Here is a 22572-nt window from a genome sequence, read left to right as displayed (position 1 = left end):
CTGAGCCACTTTCCATCATATGTGAAAAGTCATGGCTGTCAGGTGAAGCCCTCGAAGACTGGAACAAAAGAAAACATCACTCCCATTTACAAGAAAGGGAGGAAAGAGGACCTCAGGAACTATAGGATGGTGAGCCTCACCTCTGTGTGTGGGAAGATCATGGAACAAATCCTCCTGGAAGACATGTTATGGCACATGAGGGACAAGCAGGCAATCCAAGACAGCCAGCACAGCTTAACAAAGGGAAAGTTGTGCCGGACCAATCTGGTCACCTTCTATGATGGAGTGATGGCATCAGTGGACAAAGGGAAGGCAGCTCATGTCATCTACCTGGACTTCTGCAAAGTCTTCTACATGGTCCCCCACTACATCCTATCCTCTAAATTGGAGAGATATATACTTGAAGGGTAGACTATTCAGTGGATAAGGAATTGGTTGGAAGGTCACAGCCAGAAGGTTGTGGCCAATGGCTCTATGTCCAGGTGGAGGCTGGTAACGAACATTGTTCCAAAGGGGTCTGTTTTGGGACTGGTACTCTCTAACATATTTGTCAGTGACACTGATGATGGGATTAAGTGCATCCTTGACAAGTTTGCTGATGGCACCAAGCTGAGTGGGTGGTTGATACAGCAGAAGGAAAAGATGCCATGTAAATGGATCTTAGCTGAAAAAGTGGTCCCTTGTGAACCTAATGAGGTTCAACAAAGCAAAGTGAAAGGTTCTGCACTTGGACTGAGGTAATCTCAGATACACACACAAACTGGAAGAAAAAACTCCTTGAGAGTAGCCCTGTTAAGAAGGACTTAAGAGTCTTGGTATGAAAAACTGAACTGTGCTTGCAGCCTGCAAGGACAGTGGCATCCTGGGTTTCATCAGAAGAGGGATGGCCAGCAGGGCGAGGAAGGTGATCGTCCCCCTCTATTCTGCCCTCATGAGGCCTCAGCTGGAGTACTGTATTCAAACCTGAGGCCCCCAACACATGAAAGATTTGGAGCTTTTGGAGAGGGTCCAAAGGAGGGTCATGAAGATGATCTAGGGGCTGGAGCAGCTCTCCTAAGAAGACAGGCAGAAGGAACTGGGCTTGCTCAGCCTGGAGGAGAAAAGGCTGCAGGGAGACCTTATTGCAGCCTTCCAATATTTGAAGAGTTTATAAATATGAGGGAAATGAACTTTTTACACAGGTAGATAGTGATAGAACAAGGTGGTTTTAAACTAAAGGAAGGATGATTAAGATTAGATGTCGGGGAAGTTTTTTACTGAGACAGTGGTGAGATGCTGAAACAGCTTGCCCAGAGAGGTTGCGGATGCCCTATCCCTGGAGGTGTTTATGGCCAGGCTGGATGGGGCTCTGGGCAATGTGATCTAGTATATTTGATCTAGTGGATGGCAACACTGCTTGTGGAAGGGATGTTGGAACTTGATTCTCGAGGTCCCTTCCAATCCATGCCAGTCTATGATTCTCACATAGTAGCTAAAGTTTTCAAAGGTACATCTCTTTCATTGTTGACATAGATTTTGACATTACTTAATACTGAGCATATAAAAAGTGAACTCCTGTGTTTTCCCAGTACACTTAACATCTCAGTACCAGAGCTTACCTACTTACCAACCCTCTTTAAATAGTGTTTGAACAACCCTGTACTAAATATTTAAATAAAATAAGTGAAAGCTAGTGTTTTGCTGCCACAATGGCATAAGGAAGAACACATGCAATGTTCAGCAACACAAAGACAGCTTAAGCATTCACATGTAGACTGTCTTGACAGCAGTAAATTGCACAACTGATACACTTTAAAACTCATCTAACATTTAAAAAGTAATAACCTATGTATAAATAGCATCTCTGTCCGTGGAGATTCTAAAATTCCATTAGACAGGCCTTAATCAATCTGATCCAATGTAAAAGTCAGCCCCACTACAAGCAGAGGGTAGGATCCAATGACTTACTGAGGTCCTTTCCAAATTAAATCGTTCTGTGACCCCACAGAACCAAACCAAACCAACAAAAAAAAAACAACACACAACACAATACAACGTTGTCACATGACCTATATCACTAAGTACAAGTTATTTTTCTCTTCATTTCACAGTTCTTCATTAATGTCCATGCAGTCTGTAATAATGCCAATTAGCTTGGATTAAATAAAGGCTCTACTGTATCACAACAAAACTCTTTGCCAAAGAAGACTGACTGCTTGCCCTAGTCTCTTAAGCTTTTAGTTAAGAGGTGAGAGTCACCACCCTTGCAGGTGTTCAAGAACACTGTAGACGTGGCATTGAGTGATACAGCTTAGTGAATACAGTGCTGATGGCTGACAGCTGGGATAGATGATCTCAGTGTGTTTTTTCCTAACTTTAATGATTCTATGAACTGCAGTTTCACATACACTTTTTTGCTCCTCTTTTCCTCAGTCATGTTTTCCTGGGGGCTGTCCTTCCCTCTGTCCAAAGGATATCCCACCTTTTGTTCAAGCTCAGAGATTCATGGTTCACAGGCCACATACCAAGGCTGCTTGCATTTTACTTCCTGCAACGCCCAGTACAGGGTTCTTAACAGTGAGATCCTTGATAGACCATGGCTGGCAGCTACCTCATATCCAAGCAAGTAGGGAAACTGGAGGACACAGGTCAAAACACTCTGAATACACTCAGGAAGATTGGAGGAAAATAACATGAAGAAAAACGAAGAGCTTTTACTGAGTTTGCTGTGCTAAGTTCATCCACTGCAAAACCTTAGTTCAAACCAAGTCATTCACCTCTTGATTTGTACTGCTTCAGTAGACAGTAAGTTTCTGCTTTACCAATGAAGCACACAGGACCAATCATTCTTTCAAATCTGGGTAAGTTATAACAACACGGCACAAAGGAACCATGAAGACTATTTGATTACCAAAGCTACTACCATAAATATGTATAATAGAAGTCAAAAAATCACAGCAGAAAAAACATTCACTTACACTGGATGGCGTGCAGGAGCAACTTATATCTTTAGGATCTGAAATACAGTAACACACACAGTTCATAATGAATGAAAGCATAAATAATCTCTCTTAAAACACATGTAAGTAGTGCAGTTTACTACCAATATGCCAACAGTATGAAGGACACAAAATAAGCTTTCATACAAACATTTAGTTGTACATTTAAAGAAACAGAAAAGGATGCTTCATGGTACCCTTTCCACTCTAAGACAGCACAAAGTACTATCTGGCAGCCCAGTTCATTGCATCATTCTAGTTGTGTCAACAGAGCTTTTTATGTCCTCAGAAAAGACAGATGCAGAAAAATAAGCATTCATATTATTATCTCTAAGTCTACAAAGAGACAAAGGGAAGCACTTCTTTTTCATTTCTAATTTACGGCCACAAAACTTGCTTTTATCAGGCAATTTCATTATTTTGTAGAACAGAATGTAGATGTCATAGGTCGAATGGTAGCACAGAATACACATTACAGTCAGGTGGGATATTCTACTATTCAGATGTGTCTCACACTTGAAGAGTTTTTAAATACAGGGGAGTAAAGATAGGACAGTGCACTGAATTCTGAAGGGTTACTCTCAGATATGATAATCTGAGTGTATAAACTTGTCAGACATACAGATTTTTCTTCATCTAGTTGTTTCAGTATTAGTGTATCCTGTTTTTTGCCCATATGAGCCCTTTCATGGTTCAATCACACTAAAGCACTTACGTTCAATAAGAAAGAGGAAACAAACAATCCCCATCACAGCAATGATAACACCCGGCATCACAAAGGAGAGGCCCCAGCATGTAGATACCCAATAAGCAGCAATTAAGGATCCCAAGATATTTCCCACTGATGTGTGTGAATTCCAGATTCCCATGATCAAACCTCTCCTGCATTAAAAAGAAACAAACAAGTTCCACAAATATTACTTATTATTCCAACAATAAGCAATCGTGAAAATAGTATATAAAAGGACTGCTTACCTGTGATGTCCATGAAATCTTATTGCCCTGTAACTGACCACTTCTTTATGCTAACCTTTCATCTGTCAGTTTAAAAGCATCTAAATATTAAGAGATGTGTTCCAAGAACTTCCCTGTGCATGACAGAATGCATCCTGCATTTAACAGCACCACCAGGGCTTGCATACTTCCAGATAAGAGTTTCCTTGGTAGAAACATGTATGTCGATGTTGCACAGCATACATGTGCTAAGTCCAATGCTTCTGTGAATGGAAGTCCTGCAAATATACTGCAAAGACTTGACTCACAGATGCATCGAACTTGTCAGCCTGGAAATCCTAGATTTGAGCCGCTGTAGAACAGCAGAACCAATGTAAATCAGAACAATTCTGCTGAAGTGTTGGCAGTTAGCAGGCTTTTTCCCTTGTAAATCTCAGAAAAACTGCCTTGTCTTCAGCAGGAGGTTACCTGGAGCAAACTAATTTTGAATAAAATAAATCCTTTTATTTGGCTGAAGATCCAAGAAGTCTGCTCGTGTTTCAACTAATACGTAGCAAAATGAAAACAAGAACCAATTCAGTGTCATCATACCAGAGAGCTATCCAACAGACCAGTACATAGCCTTCTAAAACCAGACTGTTGCTTTTGCTTAAAAAAAAACAACAAAAAACCTGAATGAATGCATCTGCTATGCACAGACCTATCAGTTCTTTTCAGCAGTTTGATACTGTATTTTTTCAATTGTCTCACAATTCTACATAGAAAGCTTATTATGAATTTCATATGTACCCCCCTGGAACTGATTGACAATAATGTTCCTTTGATGATATCTACAACGGACAGCACTAAATAGCATTACTGTATACTACAGCCATCAACCACCATCAGATCCAATAAATTTAACATGCAGCTCTCACAAAATTCATGGAAGATTTCTGCGTGACATGATAAAACAAGCATTTAGAGTATGCAGGATTTAAAAAAAATAAAGGAAGAAAATGGATGAATTAAAGAAAGCGACAAAAAGAAAGGTTAAGTCAGCTGTGATCTCTCTTCTCTTTTTTCAATTAAATTTCAGGTTTTTCTAAGTGTGTCAGAAAGAATATATTGGACCAAAAGCTATCTTTAGAGCTATACTCTGACAGCTGCTTTGAAACACAGATGAAAACACATTAAAAAAGGCATGATAACAGCCTCTATCAAAAGTGGTTTTAGAATGGCAATATTTGCAAGAATTCCAAAACAATTCATCTGAAAAATTAAACATCAAACGAAGGAGTTACCAGATAACACTAATTTGACATGAAAGAGAATATTTCAAATTGAAATGTAAGCTAACCAGAAAACTTCTGTCAAGGATCCACCTAACTTTTATCCCAAAGCATCACTGAAGCAATAGGTAGAGACTTACACTGACTATAACCTTACAGCCCTAAATGCACTGATTTGTACTGTGAAAACTTTGCATTATGTACTACTTACCTTCCTTTTCCAAACCAGTTGCCAATACATGTAACAACACTTGGCCAGCCAGTAGTTTGCACCAATCCATTAGCTATCTGAAAATATATAGAAACAATAATAAATAAGCATAGCCTACAACAAGTTAAGTTCCTACATAATTCCTCTTGAGTGCTGTGTCAGGAAAGGGAAGACTAAACAAGTGCTTTGATTTCAGAAGTGTATTGGGAGTTTCAAAAGCATTATTTTTCACAAATAAATAAGCTGAAACATTTCACAGTGGTTCTTCCCTATCCCTAAATATTTCCAGTCATGCAAAGCAGAAAAAATTAAAATTCAATCACGTGCTTACCAAAAAAATCACATTTTATAGACAACACAGAACAGGCAAAGCAATTCCCCAAACTCTAAGAGCTACACAATACTTTACTCAGTTTGAACATATGGCAACGTATATTTACAATTGAAGTGAAAAAATAAAAAAGCTTTCACGAAGACTGGGTAACTCGGAACACTAGTTTTAAAATGATTAAAAGACATATGCAAATAAGCTTAGAGAAGAAATGTAATACACTGTACTCAGACTGAGATAAGAGCCTTTTCGGCCTCCAAGTTGCACAGATGTAAAGGAATATTCTTAACTCAATTTCTAAGAGCTCACTGTCAGACAATTGCTCATTAACAGAAACATTACAGTATAATAATCCACAATGAGCAACTGAACACAAAACGAAGCAATCTCACACCTTTGTGTTACAGGACTCACTGTCCACATCCTGCAGTACAGCACCGGTAGGCACACAGCCTACGTCTAAGGGAGCTGGCTCCAATCTTGGAAACCACACAGGCTAACAGTGTGGGTTGGGGCACTGACACAGTTCAACAGGTAACTTTGGTGAAATGGTTATAAAAGCTTTCAGTGCTCAAGTCTGCAAGTCATATTACGCATGCCATGCAAACATGCCAGCTGTGAAAAAGCAACCAAGATTATACAAAGAAAGTAACAGCACAATGTTTAGACCTGCCCAAAATGAGTCAGAAGTGCTAATCATACACTGGCCATGATCAAAATTCCATTTTGGGTCAATGGTAAATCTTCTTGTGATGCCTAATTAGATCTACAAGCACTCTGAAAAATCCCACACAACAAATTTTATTAAAGAGGCTGCCAGTTTCTCAGCCACACCAACGCGGGAGACTCCATCATTAGCCACATAAATGTAATTTTCCTGCAGAGAAAGCCAAGGTGAATCACTCAGGTCTTGGCAGAATGACAGAAGTTAATACTTCTGTTTTAAAACTCATCCACATCTAAGCTTGCAAAGATTTGATCATCAATGGATTTGACACAGACTAAAACACTAATTTGTTTTCAAAGATTTCTTGTGGTGTTGTTTTTTTTTTGAACCTGGGGCTATCCACTCTATCATTTCTGTACGTTATTGTTGATGACAGATGTCAGCCTTCATATCCTCCCATCTAACCACTAATCATGGCTAGCAACTCAAAAGAAACAATAACAACACAACATTAAAAAGCGCCATGGGAACTCAGACTATTTAAAGAAAAGCATCCCTACCTGGGCCATTATGTAAAACCACAGATTATGTATATTACAGAAATAACCCAATCCAAACATGGCAGTGAAGAGCCCGCTAGCAAGCATTCCAACTGTCAGATAGTACCGGATGGGCAGCCGTTCTCCTATTATTCCACTTGAAATGTGAAAGGAAAGAAAAAGAAAAGCTGTAATTAAAAATCAAATCATAACACTTTTAGGAATAAAGACTATTTTGTGTTGCTTAATTCTTGTTGAAGAGGAACTTTACAGGTAAAGTACTTGATAGAATAAAACAACAAATGTTTCATGATTAGTAACTGCCAAGGGCTAACATCTGCACAACAATCTTTCAGGGACACACTCACCTGAAGCCCACTGGAAGTGACTCACAGAATCATTTTCCAAATAGCCCACAGCATGGGAACATCTTATTTAAAATGAGACTTATCTCTCTCACTAATGACTATAGTTATAAGGGTTCCAATTTAGGTAAAGAAAAAGAAGAATCTCCAAATAGTAGTTAATATCCAGTGGCTAGTTTTGATAGTGTCTGCTACTGTTCTTTCACGACAGGACATATCACCTCAGTCTACAGATGCGTATTGGACATGGATAAAACCTGGGGATGTGCATCCCAACCCCAGCGCATCCCAAAGAAATATAGGTTAGACTGCAAGTTGAAAAGCACTCATGAACAAAGTAGTTGGGAGAGTAAAAAAAAGAACTTTATGCACATCAAAAGGTATGATACCACTGGGAGCTAAGGAAGATGCATTTCTTTCTGTAACAGCTAACAGAGATGGGAGAACGTCATCTAAGTTCTCATTCTCTTCATGAGAAACTTTACAGTAGGACAGGACAATATATTGGTAATAGTATGGCCTCCTATATTAAGTGATGAAGGTTTTCAAGAGAATGAGATTTACCTTAAATACATTCCAATTGCATATGCACACAGAAATGAGTAATCCAGTGCTCCCAGTAGCTGCTTGTAGTTATTCTTATCTAAGAACATATTTTCAAAATAAATCATCAGTTTATACATACCAATAATTTTCATATATTATAAGAAAAATGACATGCATAGGACACAGTGGATGTACGCTGGATATTTAATTTTGAACGAGCACTTTTAAATGGGACTTAAGCACACATTATGCAATACACATTTAACAACAACAATAACAAAAAACCTCCACAATTTATGCTTTCGCTTATAGCACATTAGGAAAATACTTCTAGGCCCACTTTTAATTCTGCTTTACTCAAAACATCACTTAGGAATTTATGTGCAGTTATTTGCAAGGTATCCTCTTTTTATAGCTCCTTAAACAAACAAAAACGAGCCCAACCAAAGAAAAAAAGCCACCAAACAACTGAACCATAAAGGGTATTCTCAAAAGCACAGCAGAAAGATAAGCTTCCTATACGTGGTGCTAAAAGCAAAAGCAGCTTTAAAAAAAATCTATCATTGTACAGGCTTTTTAAGAAATCATTTTAATACAGTTTTTTGAATGGTACAATTCTTCTGCACCTCATTCTCTAACTTCTCATAAGGCACAGTGACAGAAGTCTGGCTTAAAAAAAAGAAAAATAAGGTTCAGCTCTCTACGAAAAACAACTCTAATCACAACAAAATGGAACTTGCGTGATGGAAGGATGCAGCAGGAGGAACTCCATCCAGATGGAAAAAACATGTCTAGCCTCAAGAGACCTGAGCTCATACCAAGAAAGAACACCGTATGTGTTTGCACAGAGCCACAATTCGAAGAATCATGGAATCATTTGAGTTGGAAGGAACCTTTAACACTCATCTAGTCCAACTCCCCTGCAATGAACAGGGACAGCTAGATCAGGCTGTTCCAAGCCCCGTTCAGCCTGACCTTGCATGTCTCCAGGGATGAGGCATCCACCACCTCTCTGGGCAAACTGTTCCAATGTTTCACTACCCTTAGCATAAAAACTTTTTCCTTCTATCAGTTTAAATCTCTTCTCTTTCTGCTTGATACCATTTCCTCTTGTCCTATCACAATAGATCCTGTTAAAAGACTGTCCCTTTCCTTCTCACAGCTCTGCTTTAGATACTGACAGGCCATCCAGAGCCACCTCTCCCCCAGGCTAAAAAGCACCAGCTTTCTCAGCCTGACACTGTAGGGAAGGTTCACTTTTGGGGCCCACCTCCAGACATGCTCCAGCAGGTCCATGTCTCTCCCACTGAGAATAAACTTGCTGCTATTAAAACACCCCTTTTTTTCAGCGTTGCTCCAGCTTGCCAGCTCTGCCATTTCAAAAAGACAGTTTTGCAACAACATGTGCGTTCATGGCAAAAAGTAGGACACTAGAGGTCAGTTTTCAATATTCATAAAGCCAACTAGTATTTCAGACAAGTAAGCTCAGTCTCCCCTTGGTCAAGAGACAAGAAAGATCAAGTTTTACCGCACACCACAACATTTGAAAATGTGAGACTACATCATTTCAGTTGTCTGACTCCCTTGCAGCAGGCGGTCAGTACATAGAATCCTGTCCACGGAAAGCCTAGAGCTAAGATCTCTTATTCACTTTGATGAGTGTATTTTTTTTTTTTAATTGCTAATTAAAGAAAATTAGAATGGCTTAGTGATGGCTAGACAGACCAGAGTTGACTATTTTACCCCACTGATGTTCTTGGCTGTGATTAAAGTGACAAGGAATGATTTAAAATCTCCATCAAATTCTACTACAATTACATTTGAAGTGTCTTTCTAAGCAGACACATATTCTTTCGAGTAAAAAGACAGGTTGATAAGCCAGTCAGTAGATTGTCAATTCCACTCTTCAACTAAGTCCCAAGATTTTCTCCATTAGAATGATGAAGAAACATTCCTTCTCCTGATAAAGACTCTGAAAATGTCCAGTTTGGATAAACACGAAGTAATTTAATTTCAGTGTCTGCTAGACCTTGAACCTGAGCAGCAGAAAATCAAGACCATTTATTTTATTCTGCACCTTAGACATTTTAAAGACATATCTAAATTACAGGCCTGACTGAAAATAGTTCTACTGAAACCGCCTCATAGGTCTAACAGGTAAAATAACATCAACTGTTTAAGTGATTTCAAGGACGTAAGACATCATAAGCCAAGTCTTAGCTTTCTTGGGAAAAAAAAAATGGGAACACTGAAAAAAACATCCCTCCCATATACAATTCCTGAATCTCCCCATATATGATGAATAGCAAGAGGCAGAAAAACTAATTACTAATGTAAGCACTTTATTACGGAGGGAAAAAAAGGGAGAAAAACATGTCTTACCAAACGGCTCCCATCCACACTGAGATGCATTAGACAGCTTTCTGACAGACTGAATCTGGGCAGCAAATTCTTTGTAGGAGCTGAGCTCAACTTCATGTGAAGCAGCACAATGCTTATGCAACTCTCCCTGATACAGAAAGGAAATTTGAAAATGGAAAATTCACATTCCAGTAATACCCTCCATAGAGCAAGAAATTTAATAATTCTGTGTGAACCTGCGTCAAACACAATGAAAACACTGCTGTTGTTCAGTGAAGCCACCATTACACCAAAGAGAAACCACGTGGCTAGTAACGATGTCCTATAGGGAAGTGGTGTTTGTAAGTGCAGAATTTCAAAATGCTTCACTAATATTGATCTACCATACCCACTGTTACTCACCAGTGATATACAAGAGCCCAGGCAGATCTGATCTGTGCTTGGCAAGTCACATGAGATTAGAATGAAGAAAGCATAGGTATAGAGAATATCTTGTCACTGGCTTCACTGGGAACAGAAGTGAAAAATATGGAGTCCCAAGTGTACAGACAACTATGATGCTCAACAGCACTTGGAACACTCATGTAAACATCAGTAGAATTTTAGCACATTTGAGTCATCAGTTGCAAGAAGATTTTCTCAAATATAAGAACATAAATGTGTTCCCTGTTACATATCTATACACTGGATTAATTTGCATGAACACCCTCAAGTGCAGGCACAACTGTTCCAAGTCTTAACCCCAAAACATAAAAGTATACACAACATTCTAGGAGTGGTCTCACTAAAAGTTATCATGTAAATGTCCCTGTGTGCCAATTTCATCAGGTTGTCATCTCTAAAGCCATTCCAAGTTAAACACTGCCCTTTACAAAAGAAAACACTGAAAAAGATGACTACTTCCTTGTTTGATAACAATACAAGGATGTTTAAATAACACAACCTCGCTCACCTTAACTATACTGATAGGTTTCCTTGATAAATGGAAGCTGGCATATAAGAGGAAGGTGAGAGTGAAAATGAAGGCTCTATACCTGTAATACAAAAAAACAGAGATATGACTTACTTTTAGTGCTGTTACAGAACATTTCACACTGGTAATCTTGGAATAGGTGAAGATACCTTTTTCTCAAGTTCTCTAACAGCCAGAAGAGCCACCCTACCAGTAGCACCTGCTCTCATCTGGTTTTGGAAGGGAGCACCGTGATACACAGGACAACAAATGAGTCTGCAGAGCTGATTTGCACATTTACAACACTCCTTCAGAGGCTTTTAAAAGACAGTTCAACATTAAACATACAGATACTCATAGCTCACATTTTATGGATTCAGACAGCTTTCTGTTACAATTAAGACATAAAAAGAAAATGGCTGAGTTGTCATTTTAACTATTGCAAAGTATTACCTTCTTCTTTCCTTATACTGCTTTTAGGATTTGTGCTTTATTTTTGATTTCCACAGCAACAACACCAGTTGGCCATTTCTAGGGACTGCAGTGTGGACAGACACTGCTTGCATGTGCTGTCAGTTGGAGCATATGAACATGATTATCTGACTTTGGGCTTGGAAGGACTTTTCTTCATACTTCACTGGCATCCCGGGGTCTTTCTCTGCAGTTCCTATGAATTACAAGGTCACTCTGCCACTGCAAGCATAAGACAAACACAGCAATCTAATCTATTCTATTCCCTACCTATAGAACTTATGTTTCAGCTGTTTAAGCAGCTGAATGTTTTGTGGATTTCTCCTTTATACAGTATGAGAGATCAGAGTATACCTACTGGCTTTTTCTAGCAAATAAAACCGCATATGCACATAAAATGATCTGATATCACACAGTTTAATACGGTCCCAAACTTTTAATCAATCTTCATTCAGCTCCTGTCTTATAAACTTCTGTATAGCAAGGGCATTGTTTCGACATACAAAGACATTAACAAAATTTAAATTAAAAAAAAAAAAAAGGCTGAGTTTTACTGTGAGTTGAGTTATCCACCCCTATGACTGAAGGCGTTACCATGAGTGATAAAAGTACAATGACACTGTCCTCGCTTCTGTACTGTGATAAATTGTTTAAGTAGGAAGTGCTTCATCTTCGATTTGTGATTTTCTGTTATTCACACAGAATACACACAAACCAATGCCATCCACTTACCAGGATTATTTGCTTTTTAAAATATTACAGTACTAAGAATTAAAACCGTAATTCCAAAGGTCTGTATCACACATCAGTTTGTGGGGAAGAATTCACACTTCAGGTTAAAACGCATAATCTTAGTTGAGAAGGGTGCTCAAGAGTTTGAATATAAAAATGTGAAAGTTATCCCTTCAGGTGTGTATCTTGCATGGGAAAGGTCAAAACAATTTACCCTCTATCACACTTGGCTAATACTTTTATAATGCGAGCAATATTTGTTATACAACTTGCAACATTTTTTTGCTGCATATACCAAGCAATAAAAAAGCAAAAACAGAGCAATAGAACAAACTAATCTATCCCTGACACAAACTCACATTGTCAGCACCATACTTCAAGACTTACCACTGATCTCGTGAAAATGAAGTGATGAAGCGAATCCCGGGAGGAAGTTGAGCCATCTACAGCTGGTATCAAATTGTAGGCGACACAGTTACGTGCTTGTGAAAACCTTAGCTGCTGTTCAGAACGTGGATTAAAGATCTTCCACAAGCCATGCAATTGTAGGCTGCAAACTTGGAAGACTTCCCTTTAGATCTTGTTCTTGTACCTTCAAATGGTTCTCTCTGTTTTTGTTAATTGCTGATTTTTGAAAAAGAAAACATGGTAAGTAAATATTCTCATCAAGGTACTGTAATATCTTCTGATCATAACATTCCAGCTGTGATGATCTATTCAAGACGTAAGTCATTACCATAACTAGCCTTCTAGACGTCAAAAGCATAACAGAGAACTTCAAGCCAATATAAATTGCAACCTTTCCTACATTTTATCATCTATAATCTATTTTGAGAAGTCAGCTTAGCATAGAGCAGTGGGAGCAGAAGGAAAAGATGCACGCAGAACACAATGCAAAGCCTGCTGACAGCAAAACACTGCTTTTGTCCCAGAAAGAGTACAAATAGGCAATTACCCACCTTAGAAAGATCTATTTGAACATATCATAAACATTCATGAGGCTGAAATTTGCTCAAATACTGAAGTGTTTTCAGCCTGGAATAGAGAATTCTTCAACTTGCAATCAGGTGCAGGTGAACAATGCTGCCATCAACACTTGACCAGCACTCCCTGTTCTAGCCTGATACCCCCTGATATCCACTATCAGTGCCACACAAGGCACCAAACTGTCAATGAAGCTGGAAAAACAAACCAAAAATATCCCCACCTGTGCTTCCTACAGCAGCTCACCCAGCAGTCAGGCTCACACACATCTGTGAATTACATTCCCTGGCATGCAGGGAAACAGTGAAATTACTGCAGCATTGATTCAGTTTGACTTAAAATGTAGTAGAATTCCTCCTGTTTCTTCTAATTCCAGCTGAAGCCCCTTGACAGAAACAAATGATCCTTTATTACAGGTACTGCAACAGGAACTAGTCTCAGTTATTTCACAGCAAGCCTGAGCCAGCAGTTGAGTAAAATGACAAAAGGTTCTGTGGTCATAAGGTGTGTCTGTAACCCAAGCAGGCAAGCTGAGCCTCCCTGTGTGCTAACAGCAGGGCCATCCCAGCAGGATAATAAATTATGTGCCAGGACTATGACCAGGATCTGCAATGTAACCACCCTGTCATCAGCCGAGCTTGTAAAGTCAGCACCAGGCAAGTCCTCCTGAGCCTGAAAGTTGGTAGGTTACAGGAACAGCTCTCCTGACAAACAATGGGAAGTGAGATAACACAAAATCTCTGAAGAAAGCACACATGCCAAAACCAAAGGACTGGCTTAACCTGGGAATTTTAGGGACTGCCACCCAACCGGCTGAGGTATGAGCCTCCCTCATCTTTATCCTTCACCTTATTACAGATATCAAAGTTGATGGCCTCCAGTCAGCTGAATGACAACAATGAACTCAGTTCCCTTGTGCTGACCAGATTGAGGGTCTATTTCATTATTGTAACACATATTTTTGCCGTGCCTTTTGTTTTTCACAGTGTCATATAATCATAGAATTGAGTTGAAAATAATCTTTAAAGGTCATCTTGTCCAACTCCTCTGCAATAAACAGTGGCACCTACAGCTACATCAGGTTACTCAGAGCCCTGTCCAGTCCGACCTTGAGCATTTCCAGGGATGGGCTTCCACCACCTCTCTGGGCAATGTTTGGCTTTCCCAGCTGTGAGGCACATTGTGTCCTTGTTATCTCCCTCCACTGAAAGTGAATGGACTTGCTAATCTTGTGGGGCGTGCTCCACCTCCTCCCCCGTGCCCTCCATCAGATTGTGCAATCCATCAGCTTTCCTGCCAGGAGTCTCCTACCCTGCCTTCCTCCCTGCTCCCACTCCCAGCTGCAGGTTCCTGCCTCCTCGTGAGGATCTGAAGTCTTAAGCCTACTCACATGATTTCCTTACAATATTGTGGGATAAGGCAATGGCCACCACAGAAAACTAATTGTTCAACATGTTACTCTTAACAGTTTCAGCATAAGCAGTTGCAAAAAGACTTCTTGCGTGTTACAAAAGGTTTCAGTGCTATGTGTTCACAGAAGGCTGCACATCCCTGTACCTGCTGCACGGACTACACTCAATCCTCCTAAGTGCTTCCTGGGAAGACAGTAACTAACAAGTCAACAAAGACAAACAACCAAAGCCAAAACCACAAGCTCCTAACTCCCTGTTGTAAATGCAAAGCCCTGTAGTCCCACAAGGAGGACTGGACATTTAGAACCGCACTCCGAGCCTATTTGGCAGGGCCTGATTTCATCTTATCTGGTGCAAGAAGGGGCCCAGACCACAGCCTCGCAAAGTCTGGAGTATGTTTCATGCCCGGAGTTCTTACTGCCTTGCCAGCACCTTATCTCTGCATATCCAGAAGTTCCTATGGCTTCCAGGTCATGCCTCTATTAGCAAATAAAACTTCTCACACAAAAGTCAAGCAACCTGTGGCAATAAAAGTCATGAACAAGTTATAAAAATCACATCATCCTGCAGGTAAAATTGGTTATTATTCAGAAAGGGCATTAACAGACCACAACAAAGAACGGGTAATTATCAACACATTTGTTACATTTCCATTTCACTAGTGAAGCACAAAGACAAGCTTCAACCACTCGAACTGGACTTTTGTACTTTCATTTTCAGCAAAATTTTTATCTAATGGAGAGCAAATACTTGCACTTCCTCTTGACTGTACTGCAATGCATAAAGCAACACTGTGGTACTTAGAATCTCTATTCAACCTTCTACATTTTATGCATTTTTTTTCAGGTTTACACTGCACTGTCTGAAACGCAGCTCTCTCCCTGTTTCAGGAAAACATGGTCATTCAGGACTGGCCTTTCTCACCAGAAATACTGAAAACCATGGCTTAGCTGTGCTGGAGGAACAGTGTGGCGTTTCTGCCTGTGCACTGCTGTGATTGAGAACAGGCATACACTGCCTGCTGCTTCTGCATACAACAAATCCAAGACCTCAGGGTGTGGGCTCAAGAGGCTTTCAGACATACACATAGCCAAAGCATTCTGTAATACTCAGCAGCAAAACCTTGCCCAGAAATAGTCAGATCCACTGGCTTTGTAGGCTTGTAGGGCAACCTAAATGGCCACATCTGTTTAGAACCATAGAATACCGAGCTGGAAGGGACTCACAAGATCATCAAGTACAGCTCCTGGCTCCACACAGGAACACCCAAAATCAAACCCCATATCTGATAATGGAGTCCAGATGCTCCTTGTACTCCGGCACCGGGGGCCGTGCCCACAGCCCTGTGCATCCCGTTCCATGCCCACCGCCCTGTGGTGCAGCCCCTTTCCCTGCCCCCCAGCTGCCCCTCCCCTGGCACAGCTCCATGCCGGTTAACATTAATACAGCAAGCAGGAAACAGTTAACTGATTGAAGAACACAGGCCAAAGGTTCCTGCAAGCACACAGCCAGTCCGTACCTGGGGCCCATAACACCGCGTTGCAAACCGCACCGGGGCCGAGGGAGCACAGGCCGGCCCGACCCCTGAACGCCGAGCGCGGGCCGAGGTCAAAGCGCCCCAGGGCTGAGCTCTGCGCTCCCACCGGGCTCCCGGCCACACCGCTCCGGAGCCGCTCCCTCCCGGCCCTCCCCGGGCCCGCGGCAGGTGCACGGCCACCCCCCGCCCGTCCGCCGCGCCTACCCGCTGCCGCCTCTCTCCCAGCCGGTGCCAGCGGCTTCCTGCTTCCTGCCTGGCCTGAGCCGCGCCGAGCGGAGCCGGGCGCGGTCGGGTATCGCCACCCCGGCCGCGGGAGCTGCGCGGCGGGACCGATCCGCCCGAGCCCCTCCCCGCCGCGCCGTTAGGAGTTGCGCTATGGACCGGGCTGCCGCGGCGGCGCGGAGGCCCCGGCCCGCCTCTAACGGCCGGCGGAGGGAAGCCGCCACCCCTAGCACGCTCCTCGGGGTTATCGGAGGAGCCGCTGCTGCGAGCCTTCTGGAAACTAACGGGAAAACTGCCTAATAATAATAATCAGAACCATTTATGCATTTGCCCCATCCCTGGAGGTGCTCAAGGCCAGGCTGGATGGGGCCCTGGGCAGCCTGAGCTGGTGGGGGCAGCCCTGCCCACAGCTGGGGTGTGCTTAGAGGTCCGTCCAACTCAAAGCCTTCTGTGGTTCTGAGCTTTTATTTGCCTTCTGGTTTCTTGATCCTGACACCAGCAACCACTCACCAAAATGCTCTGGTTACTTTCATTCCTCCCCTCTCCCTTTGTACATCCCGTGCCAGCAGTGCCAATAAAAACCACTCAGATCCCCACTGTGACTTTAACTTGACCCCACGTTTTGAACACTTAGATCCTGAGCTTTGCTGTGCAGTCACAATGAACACTTCTCCCTTAAAATAGAGCCAGGGTCTCAGGATGACCATTGCACCACACAGCTACTGCTTCCCAGCTTGTCACCAGCAGATGGGGGCCTGCTGCTCGGGCTCACCTTTTCCTAGTTGCCCTCCACCTTCACAGTCCCCACTATGGTGCATAAACGGAACAAGGAAACGCTTCAATCCTCTTTGTTCCGTGCAAGCTTGTCATGGAAATGCCATTGCCTGTGGTGGAAAAGCACACACCAACATCGGGTGTAGATGGGGTAATTACAGTGGGACATTACATCTGTGCATGCTGAGATATATATATATATATGTATACATATATATATATATCCTACTTTTTCCATTAAAATGCAGGCACCTTCCTATTCCATTCCTCTAGCATCACTGACACCTGCTGGCTGTTACACTTCCCAGGACCGATATAATCATGGCTTTTTTATTTCCTTTGTTAGTTCTACGTGCTTTGTTTTCCCAGCAGCGCGGCTGGGTTATTGTATAAGCCGTTCACATCAACACTGGGAGCTGTCCAAATATAACATGCCACCAGGCTTTGGCAAGTAAATATATATACATACATACACTCAAAAGAGCCAAAAAAAAAAAGGGGAGGGGGAGCGGGGTGCTCTGGAGGATGTATGTGTATAGATGGGAGTAGAGAGGCAGAGCTCTGCTGCAGCCATCCTTAGGGATGGCTGGAGGTGAGCCAGCTGTGGTCTGGAAGCTGTGTTATCACAGCATGCCCTGCCTGCTGGTGAGAATATTTAGCTCTGGCACAGGGCCACAATAGTATGATTACACAGTTTCCAGACTGGTAATTTTTACCACATCTATCTTGGAACAAAGCTAATGAGAAACACCAGAAAAAGGGATCAGCAAATGACACCAGTGTCAGCAAAGCCTTTTTCTTAACTGGATCTGGTCAGTGCCCAAGTGCTAAGGGTTACTTGCAAAGAAAATCTGTAGCAAGCTGAATGTGGAAGAGGCAGTAAGCTATCTCTGTATCCCCTGTATAAAGACAGGTATTGCTGCGATTGCAGGAGACATTTAGGAATATGGCATTTGTTTGAACCCTGGGAGCTGCCTATCTGTTCAGAATCAGAAAAATTAGATCAAGTCAATCTAGCTGGTAGGTCACTACTCTGACACTTGTGAGGGCTTTTCAGAGGGATGAGGAGTTAAGCTCTTGACATCACCTCGTGTTTTCTGAGGAGACTGGTGAAAAAAAATGCAACAGGGGTGTCTATCACAGTAGAACCTACTGGATGAAGTCCCAGGAAAGCTACTGCTTGTAGGGATCACTGGCCCTCTAGCTAGGATGGAGGATCCCTGGTTAGAGATCCAGACAAGCTATATCGTACATTAGCCACTTGCTCATGGAAGAATGATCAAGAATGCAGACAAAACAGAATTTTAAAATAGAATCTATAAGGCAAGATATAGCCAACCTAACAAGAAGAACATTTATTATGAAGATCTTATCTTGAAGAATTTATTCTACTTCCACTAGGAAAAAGCATAATTTCTTTTATTACTTTGTCTTTATTTGTACTCTTCTTTAATTGACCAGAGGGTTGAGTAGAAGTGCAAGACGTGGCTATAGAAACAATTTCTGAGGAGCAGACAGATTAAACCAGGCAGATAGGCTACTGAGGGGCTTCATTTCTCCAAGCTTGCAGACTTGGTCACTGAAAAGCAATCATGTGAGAAGGGAGTGCTGTGGCATTTTTAAATAGAAATGAAATACCGGAACAGTTACAAATAGAAAGCAGACCAGAATAGAGAGCCTACACTAAAGCAATTGCCTTGCTAGTCGTGAGTAAGAAGATGAAGTTATGCGAGCTGATGGGAATGAGAAGGCAGCAAAGTTATCCCATCTACCTCAATCATTTCATTCGTCTCTATTGAATTCATTCTAAGTTACCAGACTAGGACTTCAGATGTCATGGGGAAAAAAAAAAAAAAAAAAAAAAAGAAAAAGAAAAAAAGAAAGAAGAAAAAAAGAAGATGATTGTGCTGCTTTATCTTTATGTCATTGCAAACTGTACATAAAGAGAGAAGCTAAGGTTTGAAAGTATTATTTGTTTGTTTGCTTGGTTGGTTTGGTTGGTTTGTTTATGTCCTTAAATGAACAAAATCCACTTGCAGGAAAACCAAACCAAACCAAACCAAACCAAACCAAACCATAATAATGACATTGCTTTGTTAACACTGACCCTAACATATTTTTTATTTCATGAATGTGAACTGCTTTCTTTGTAGCAATGGTAATGCTGACTGTCATAAAAGCCTTCATGAAAGACATTAGCAATGATTTCCTGCGTGGAATAGCAGTGACATATATATGTTCCAATTGCAATTTAATGGAAAGGAAAACCTGAAAGAAAGGCTTTGAAATTTTCTCATTTGTCTGAAGAATGGATTGTGCTCTGTGCTTCAAAATTACAGGTAAAGTCAGAAGAATGGAGAGCAAAGTATAAATACAATACAGCATTCTTCCTTGGCCACTTTGCAGGAGAAAACTAAGGGTTACTTTTAGCCAAGACTAAAAGAAGTCCAGCCAGTATTTCCAGAACAGCTTTCCTACAACCATTTCTTTCCCAATCATCGGGCTTTCAGAGCATCCTGATATTAATCACACTTGAAGGTGACAGTTGTGGCCTAGCAGGGTGACTAGGAAGGTCATTCACTTGTTTTTCTGGCTTCCTTATGAGCACAAAAAGACGTTATCTTTACTTGGCATGCAAACAGACTAAGCAGCTTTTATTTTGCCTGTAAGGGGCTTAAAACAGATGTGCAGAGAGGAGTTGCTATTCTGCAAAAGATTTTGACATTTCAAAATCTGGCTTCATTCTGAACTGGGGGGGAAATATACCGCACAGTAAATTCCACTTCATCCATCCTTCCAGAACTTAAGCAAACATTCTGCTCAGAGTATTTCGAATCCTTTAAGTGTCTGTCTTATAGCAGAGTAATAAAAAGACCTGAAGGGTATATTCCAAAACAAGAACTTCCTTTTAGATATTATTTTAATTCTCTAACTGCACAATTTTACTCTGGAAGGCTGAAGACAACCTGCTTTACATTTCAATTTCAGTATGAAGATAACAGATCTTTCTGAGAACTCCAGGTTAAATGTTGGTAGTATGTGGTACTGATCATGCAGTGTATCAGCCTGTGTCTTTAGCCTGCATAAAGAAAAAGATGTTAATGAACATTTTTATTTTTATTTATTTATTTATTTATTTATGAAATAATGCAATATTTCCCCATCATTTAATTTCTGTTCTTTAGATACGTCTCAAAAGACATTATCTCATCCTCACAGGGCAGCTTCTAGCTATAGAAAATATAAAAGCATGCATCACATGTTTGAATGAGGTCAAACTTTGTGATTCCAACTTACAGACACTCACGATACCTGCCATTTTGAAGCTCAAAGTAAATATAAATGTTATAAAGAAAGTTCTTGGCTGTACTCCAAGCAAAGTGAATTGTTCCTCCCTCAGACCCTTTCCTCCTTCAGGACTCTGAAGCAAGCTACCCAGCAAGAAGTTAGCAATAATGAGGGGGATAGCTTGTCGTTTCTTTCTGTGTCTGTCCCAGCTGTCCCCTTGGCCACGTGAACTTTGAAGCTAAAACATCCGGTTATTTTTGTCATTGAGCTGAACTGGGATCACCTCTCTACGCATGCCAAAAATATTCTCCCTTACTGCTCTGAGCCATGGTGTCTGCTTACAGTCAGTGTGCCACTCACAGACTTAGTGATTTTATAGGTAGAGACATTGCCTCATTGTAGATAAAGGCATCTAGCCTACCTTAGTTGAAAGAAGAGAGGTAAGCATCATCAAGAGGGATAAAAGAGGAAATGCTGATGCTTTGAAGAAGTGTACTCAGATCAGATTCTGCAGGAGGCAAGCAGCTGTAGCAGTAGCTTGCATACTCTGCAGCTACTTATTAACAGGGCAGTCATTATGCAAATCAGACTTTCCTTGTCAAATGCTGGGGCTCTGCATGAAAGAGAAATAACCACACAGTTTTGAGTTAACAAATGTATAGCTGTGTAGTGTTCTGCCAGCTAACAAAATTTCCTTTCAGCATTCTTAAATATTTCAGAGAGAAAGCACTCTCAAAGTAATGACTGAGTGCTAACTCAGGAGCCCGAGGGGTTCCTATTAGCTAAGAACAGGATGTATTTAACAATAGCTCTCTTCCTTTTTCATCTTTACAAAGATGACAAACAAAGAGACACATGCTAAAGAGTGACACAACTCAATACTGGCTTTCGATTTCTACCTATGAGAACAACTAAATGACCAGTACATGTGGCTTATCTTTTTACAGAGATCCTGTTTTTCTCCTGATTTGGGTGGAAGAACTTTGACCTAGATAACAAGGTGACCTCCACCACTTTCCAGCCATTTACCCCTCTTTGTGCTGCCTGCCCCAGGCACCTCAGCACCCCTGCCCAGTACTCAGTTTGCTGCTTTTCACCCCACATTACCTTGCATGACTCCTCTTGTGAAACCTCAGCCATTAAGTTACCACACAATGTGACAGCAAGGTAGTTTGCTTCCCCACGCTATCACATGGTGGCTGTGGTAAGAAGGGAACTCTGGAGGCCCTTTGGTCCACTCCATCCTCAAGCAGCATTCTGTATCACTGTCAGACCCCTAGTCCTTGCCTGAAGCAGGTATAAGTGCTGTCACAGAGAAGCAAAGTACTCCTTGCATTAAGTAAGGCAACCTGCCCACAAATCTGCAAGAATCAGGCATGAGCTATGATGGAGTGACCAGTAAAACTCCCTTAATGACCAGTAGCCACTTTAGTGACAAATAACTTCCTTAGCTAGGGAAGGTTTCTAGAGTATTTTCCTAAAGAATAACGAATAATTGCTTTGCTCTGAGGTAAATAAAATAATTTTATATGAAGGATTGATCTAGCATACTGCAGCTCACATTTGAAACATAATGAAATGCCCAATTGGAGCTGGTAATGAGTTGTGTCTGCCAGGTGTACATCCTGGAACCAGTACTCTTTAATATCTTTATCAATGACATAGACAGTGGGATTGAGTGTACCCTCAGCTAGTTTTTGGACAACACCAAACTGAACGGTGCATTTGGTTCAGTAGAAGGAAGGGGTGCCATCCAGAGGGCCCTTGATAAACTCAAAAGGTGGGCCCGTGTGAACCTAATGAGGTTCAACAAGGCAAAGTGCAAGGTGTTGGAGCTGGGTCAGGGCAGTGCAAGATATGTGTTCAGACTGGGACAATAATTCCTTGAGATCAGCCCTGCTGAGAGGGACATAGAAGTCCTGGTGGATGAAAAACGTGACATGAACCAGTAGCATGTTTTTACAGCCTGGAAGTCCA

The 22572-nt window shown here is 41.4% G+C and overlaps 1 protein-coding gene across 1 annotated transcript in view; it reads right to left on the bottom strand.

Annotated features, from left to right (window-relative positions):
- The window catches only part of SLC37A1 (solute carrier family 37 member 1), a 34860-nt gene extending 18206 nt beyond the window's left edge, over positions 1 to 16654 (bottom strand). Inside the window, exons 1-9 of the mRNA XM_072360413.1 lie at positions 16516 to 16654; positions 12766 to 13002; positions 11176 to 11257; positions 10245 to 10371; positions 7881 to 7959; positions 6973 to 7108; positions 5415 to 5491; positions 3694 to 3860; positions 2958 to 2995 (exon numbers count right to left, since the gene is read on the bottom strand). Of these exons, the coding sequence (XP_072216514.1) occupies positions 2958 to 2995; positions 3694 to 3860; positions 5415 to 5491; positions 6973 to 7108; positions 7881 to 7959; positions 10245 to 10371; positions 11176 to 11257; positions 12766 to 12821 (762 nt within the window). The 5' untranslated portion in view covers positions 12822 to 13002; positions 16516 to 16654. The remainder of the gene's footprint in view (positions 1 to 2957; positions 2996 to 3693; positions 3861 to 5414; positions 5492 to 6972; positions 7109 to 7880; positions 7960 to 10244; positions 10372 to 11175; positions 11258 to 12765; positions 13003 to 16515) is intronic.
- Positions 16655 to 22572: the final 5918 nt, after the last annotated feature.

The sequence above is a fragment of the Excalfactoria chinensis genome, chromosome 1 (genome assembly GCF_039878825.1).
Source record: "Excalfactoria chinensis isolate bCotChi1 chromosome 1, bCotChi1.hap2, whole genome shotgun sequence".
In the NCBI taxonomy this organism is placed as follows: Eukaryota; Metazoa; Chordata; class Aves; order Galliformes; family Phasianidae; genus Excalfactoria; species Excalfactoria chinensis.
This window is presented reverse-complemented; position numbering and strand designations above follow the sequence as displayed.